Source organism: Cynocephalus volans, chromosome 9, assembly GCF_027409185.1.
Source record: "Cynocephalus volans isolate mCynVol1 chromosome 9, mCynVol1.pri, whole genome shotgun sequence".
Taxonomy (NCBI): domain Eukaryota; kingdom Metazoa; phylum Chordata; class Mammalia; order Dermoptera; family Cynocephalidae; genus Cynocephalus; species Cynocephalus volans.
Window position 1 is genome coordinate 122133132 of NC_084468.1, and position 6000 is coordinate 122139131.

Here is a 6000-nt window from a genome sequence, read left to right on the forward strand (position 1 = left end):
CATAACCATTTTGCCCAGATAAAAAAAGTTCAAAACAGGATGTAAAATCCATGTATTGATCCTGACTTTACAAAAAATGCTAAACCAAATATATAGATTCTTTACTCTTAGTCCCAGAGTTCTAGAGTTTTAAGAAAAAGAAGTATATTTTTTTCCCTAACATTTTGTATTACTTCCTGTTAGGGAGACACACCTGTCAAAAAGCTCCTTGTAACTTAAGTGACAAATGCAATGCAAATACAGATAAGTACATTAATACAAGAGCACACTCCCTAGAATTAGTAATTAGGGAATACCAACTCAAGTGTAACCTTAGCTAGTCTCCTTAGCTGTTTTCTTTTTCTTTTTTTTTTTTTTGAACTTCTGCTTGCGATGGTATATTAATGCATAAACGTATTTATTTTCATATTATAAGTAAAAATCACTTTAACTAGTTACTATTTAGAGTTATCTATTTTATTACACCTGAATAACCTTTTATTGTGTTCAAAAATTGAATCACATAGTGGTAGCTGCATGCACATAAGTATGCAAAGTTCAAAAAACTGGTTATGGTTTTTCCAATTAGATATTGATTTATTCTGAATACACCAAGTGCTATAGAAAGATTAAAGGCTCAGAGTACACAAAGTCATTTTAAAAATATTAACAATTAGGTTATTTTTATTTGTCTGTAATTGCACATACCAAACCATTTTAATATTAATAGTGGCTAAGGGTTCTATCAGAGTTTTTCATAACCATATTACTCCTAAGTATTTTATAAGGGTAGAGAATAGTGCTGTGAAAAATATGACACACACTGTTATTAAATATTTTATAAAGCACAAGCTATTTACATAAATAAAACTACAAAATTTTCCTAAAACCCCTCAAATAATTCCTCTATAGACCTTTCTATATTGACTTTGTTTTAACAAGTTTTATTTAAAATACCTTCTTCCTAAAAATGAAAATTTGAGTTATCTAGATGACTGCCCAAACCAATGGATTAAAACGTCACAAGGCATGAGTAGAAAGAATGAATGGATTGGTACACGTAATACCAAGAGTGAATACTTGGTCCTAGAGTTAGGACAAAAAGGTAGTAACGTTAAAGTGCAGTAGCCTTTGGAATCAAAGCACACTATTTTCCAGAGAAGAGCAAATATATCTTAGACATTTACCTTATAGCATAAATAAATTTTTTTTCTCTCTCTTTTTTTTTTTTTTTTTGGCCGAGTCACCAGTTTGTGTCACCCACCTCATGAAGAGGCATTTATTACTTCTTTCCTATTAATTATCAAATCAATAGAAGAGACAGATTTTGAAGAAAAATTAATAGTCATACTTCTTTTCTATCAGTTCTCTCTAGAGTAATTCAGTGAACAGGTGGTCAAATTATCTGTGTCCCTGGAGACCAAGTGAAATATAGATGAAGAAAACAGATCAGGGCAAGCACAGCAAACTAACACCCAACTGAAGTTTTAAAACTTACATTGCACAACTTTATAGACATTGAGATGTGATGAAAGATCGAAAGTTTGAAATATGCTCAGGACACTGCAGTATTCTCACTTACGTCTGCCCTTCATCATACATCTTTCCATGTTAAGGACTTTTGAAAGAATATTAGAAACTGACAAACATGAGTTTAAAAAATTAAGAAGGAAAGACTGCCACCCATTTCCCTTGCTAATAAAAAGTCAGTAAGACTTCTGCTGCACACTCAGTTCTGTATCTAAATAGCCCATGCCAGGTTTCACTTCCCAGATGTTTCATTCAGCATGCCAGCTGCCAGAATGCCCCAAACACACATAACGAAGCACAACTTCCCAGGACAAAAAGCTCACGTGTATTTTACCAGGTCATCAACGTCAGCCTTTGCTGTCATCACCAGAGGGGAAAGTCAGAAAATAGACTTAGTCAGGAAAAGAGCGTACAGCCTGCAGAAAGCTATTCGAAGGAATTCAAAATCATGCCAAAAGTGGACACTGTGTTTAGGCAGTTCACATACCTAAACACAAATTTTTAAAATTTGTGTAGCCTTTGACATTCATTCAGTCCTCAAAAATTACTCTTTGCTTTCCCAGAAAGCAAACTTCCCGACCCCACAGCCACACCCCCCAGAAAAGTTGCACTCACCAAATAGTGACAGGACCCCACAGACCGTCCAGATAGTCAGAGACATGCCCACGCTGCCTGTGTTCTGGAGCACGCCCTTAGGAGAGATGAAGATTCCTGCTCCAATAATGGTGCCAGTGATGATGGAGATTCCCCTCAGTAATGTAATTTTCTTCTTCAGCACCACTTTCTCCTGCCCAGGTGGGTCTTTGCTGCCCATGGAAGGCAGCCTTCTGTTAACATTTCCCTGCAGGTAACCTCCTTTGGAGATGGTGGACACAACAGGCTTTCTGACCATAGTAGTGACACACAGGGGAAAAATAAAACAGGGAAAAAAAAAACTGAAAACTTTCAACTTGGGTATTTCTTGGTGTGACTGATCGATGTTTTCCTCTTTGCTTTCAGTTTGTCTCTCTCAGCGCTATTGTGCTCACAGGTAAAAAATTCAGGTGTATTTTATCCTGCACAGCAATCTAATTACTACTCAGAAACACCTGTGTGCTCATGGGGCTCTCGGTCCTCCACCTCCCCCTTCCACCACTGTTGCTGCCTCGGCTCCTGCCGCCCTATCATTACAAACCAGCTCAGCTTCCTCGTGGGCTTGTATTTAAGCTCCTGCCTGTCACACCAACTTACTCCAGTTAAGTGATGATGCAAATTCTCCAGGTTTGCATCAGCCACATGAGAAGGCTCCAGCATTACTCAGCTTTTTTTTTCTTTTTTTTTTTTAACAGTAGCAGCGTGTTGCTCAACTGACCTAAGCTTTTCAGAGAACAAAGCACATACTTAAAAGGGATCTTAACCAATCCAGAAGTAGTAAATTTGGAACAGACCATCCCAGAGATTTAAAGCAACTCCTGTGAGGGGAAAAAAAGCTCTTTAAGCGAAAAGAAAATGAAACGAGAAATGATTACTTCCCTTTAAGGAGTTTCTTGTTTAAACTTGTCTAATAACACTTTACACACAATTGTTTTGATAATAGAATATACCCCATAGCTGCATTATTCGTAACAACAACATTTAGATTTTATAATTTGTATCATGCTTACATTTATATATTTTTTATTTTCAGTTTCCCAGTAACACAGTCAAATCTAATATTTACAAAGCTAGATTCTACACTCTATAGCCTCTGTGGCTCACAGAACAACTGTAAGCCTTACTCAAAATTAAAAGATAAAATTAGTTCTTACTACCCATAATAAGACAGTATTCACAATCATCATCTGAGTGTGGCAAATTTAAAAATCAGTGACTCCAGTAATAGGTGATTTCCTGAACTAAGAAAATTTATATTCTTCATTTGTATATTGTTCCACTCAATCACCAAAAAAAAAAAAAATCTAATTATTGCTAATTTTGAAATTAACAATAATTACAATTGTGTATAAAAACATGCATACAGTAGAAGCCTGAAAAGAAATAAGAATAATAGTTGTAGAAGGTAATGATATTCTGTATGATTTTTTCCTACATTGTATGAACTATTTTATATTATGATTATAAATTTAAAATGCATTAAAAATGTAAGCTAAGATTAAAATATTCACTTTGAAACAGTCAAAAAAGCAAAACACTTTTAAACCCTTCTAACTTTCTCAACCAAGTGTTTAAAAAACAAATATCAAAAGAACAGAAGTCCTAGGTATCATTTTGGCTATGATTACATGTAGTTTTGAATTCAGTGAGAAAAATTAGACATTATCATTATCCTGAAGGCACATTTACACACACCATTAAATATGCTTCTGAACCTTTGCATAAAAACAACTAACAGAGAACCTTTGTGTAAGAAGTTGGGCCAGGGTGGGAGTGTGTGTGGGGTTGGGGGGCCACGATGATACAAGAAAGAAATAGCTATTAGGAAAGTAGCATAGAAAAGTTATGTTGGCACCTGAGAAAATTACATCACATCAATACTTTACCATCCAAATAATTGAGGCTACATCATTTCCTTTTTAAATCATCTATCTAAATTCTACATAATTTGCTTTGGGTGTACCAAGTCAGGGTATACAAACCCAATATAATTTTTTTTTCAGCTATTATGTCTTCTGAAAAATAAAAATGGCCTGTTTTTCCTCATTCAATCTTGCTGAAACTCTTTAAAAAGGAAGCGAAAGAAAAATTCCCCTGCTTCCAGTGCACCTCTTCCTCCTACAGGTCCTTCTACTTACACAATTCTCCTGATTAACACACATATGGAGGAAAGGAGGGTCTTTTGTTTCCCCTATAAAAGTGGGAACATGTTAGTTCTGAAGAAACATGAGTTAAAAGTAGAACATTAGGAATCTCGGAAAACAAGTTTCTATCTCTAACACAGTGCCATACTTCAATTTAAATATTTTCATATGTTACTGAACTAATAAGTTTCAATAAGAGCCTACTCAGACAGGAAGTTAGGTAAATTCTAAAGGACAAAAAAAACTGTCCTTTCTTTTTTTTTTTTTTTTTTTTTTGTGACCGGTAAGGGGATCGCAACCCTTGGCTTGGTGTCGTCCGCACTGCGCTCAGCCAGTGAGAGCACCGGCCATCCCTATATAGGATCTGAACCCGCGGCCTCAGCGCCCCCAGTGCCGCACTCTCCCGAGTGAGCCACCGGGTCGGCCCAAAAACTGTCCTTTCGATATCAAGCAACATTTTCCTCCTTTGCAGCATTTTTTTTTAAATTGTGAAGAAAAATTAATGAAGTTAGACTAATGGCCAAAAGGATTGTACTATCATGTGTGAGAGTCACACTCGAAATTTCTGCAAAGCTGCACAAACTACCAAAGACACCAGCATAATTACTCTGACCACTCAGAAATTTGCAGGAAATGCATCACAAAGAAAATGCTGAATTACCTTCAGTGTTAACAAACCCTTATAATTACCAGTCCTAAGCTTGTAAACCAAGAATCTGGATGATCTTCAAATATGTGTATCATAAAAATGAGTTCAAAGGAAATGAATTTATATTCTACCTCCTGCTTTAGGCCTTATTTTAAGCATTTCTGACAAATTAAGAGACTATTCTAGTGCTATTCAGAAATATTTATTTAGTGTTTACTGTTCAGGAGGAAAAGGCCCAGCTCTCTAAAACCATCTCATGGAAGAAATATATGTGATATACTATGGTAGCTACCATTTGCTGGTAACAATTTATGTTTCATGATTATATATGGACATATAATCCAGGCTGGCCTGACCAAAGATAATTATCTCCTTGGATGCAGGATATCAGGATGTGACCTGAGCTAAGAAATTTCTAAAAAGAATTACAATCATCTTTTCTCATCTGTTGGAAGTTGTAAAGATGTGACCCCAGAACAACTAGCAACTATGTCCACTGCCATGTTGCGAAAATCCTCACAGAATAAAAGAGAATATGCAGAGATGAGATATATTCAGAAAGTCCTAGTATAATCAAGCCCTATTTTAGTCCTTAAGGAACCCAGATTGGTTCTGACTCCTGAAGATCCTCCTTTGATTGTACGAGTTGTCTAGTTTTCTTGCAAGGTATACTACCCCCTACCACACACAAAAATCAAATACACCTGATGGTAAAGCTAAATGTGAATAGCATATCATTAAAGCTTCCGGAACTGGGTTGCTCAATATAGCAGCCATTAGTCATATATGGCTATCAGCACTTGAAATGGGACTAGAATTTGAAATCTTAGTTTTTAAAAAAAGAACAAAAATATGTGCTTAACAGTTTTTATCATTCATATTAATTTTCCTGCTTTATTTTTAATGTGTCTCCTAAAATTTTTAAATTACATAAATGGCTGAAATTTGTAGCTTATTTCTAATGAACACTGCTGATCTATAAGAACACATAGAATATATTCCTGAATTTGGAGTAAGTGGAGATTTCTTAAAAGGGACACACAAAGCACGAACCTAAAAGAAAGA

General features: G+C 35.5%; 1 protein-coding gene across 1 annotated transcript in view; it reads right to left on the bottom strand.

The window, feature by feature from the left end:
* Window positions 1-2401, bottom strand: part of SLC7A11 (solute carrier family 7 member 11) — a 63490-nt gene extending 61089 nt beyond the window's left edge. Inside the window, exon 1 of the mRNA XM_063107481.1 lies at window positions 2125-2401. Within this exon, the coding sequence (XP_062963551.1) occupies window positions 2125-2401 (277 nt within the window). The remainder of the gene's footprint in view (window positions 1-2124) is intronic.
* Between the last annotated feature and the right edge of the window lie 3599 nt (window positions 2402-6000).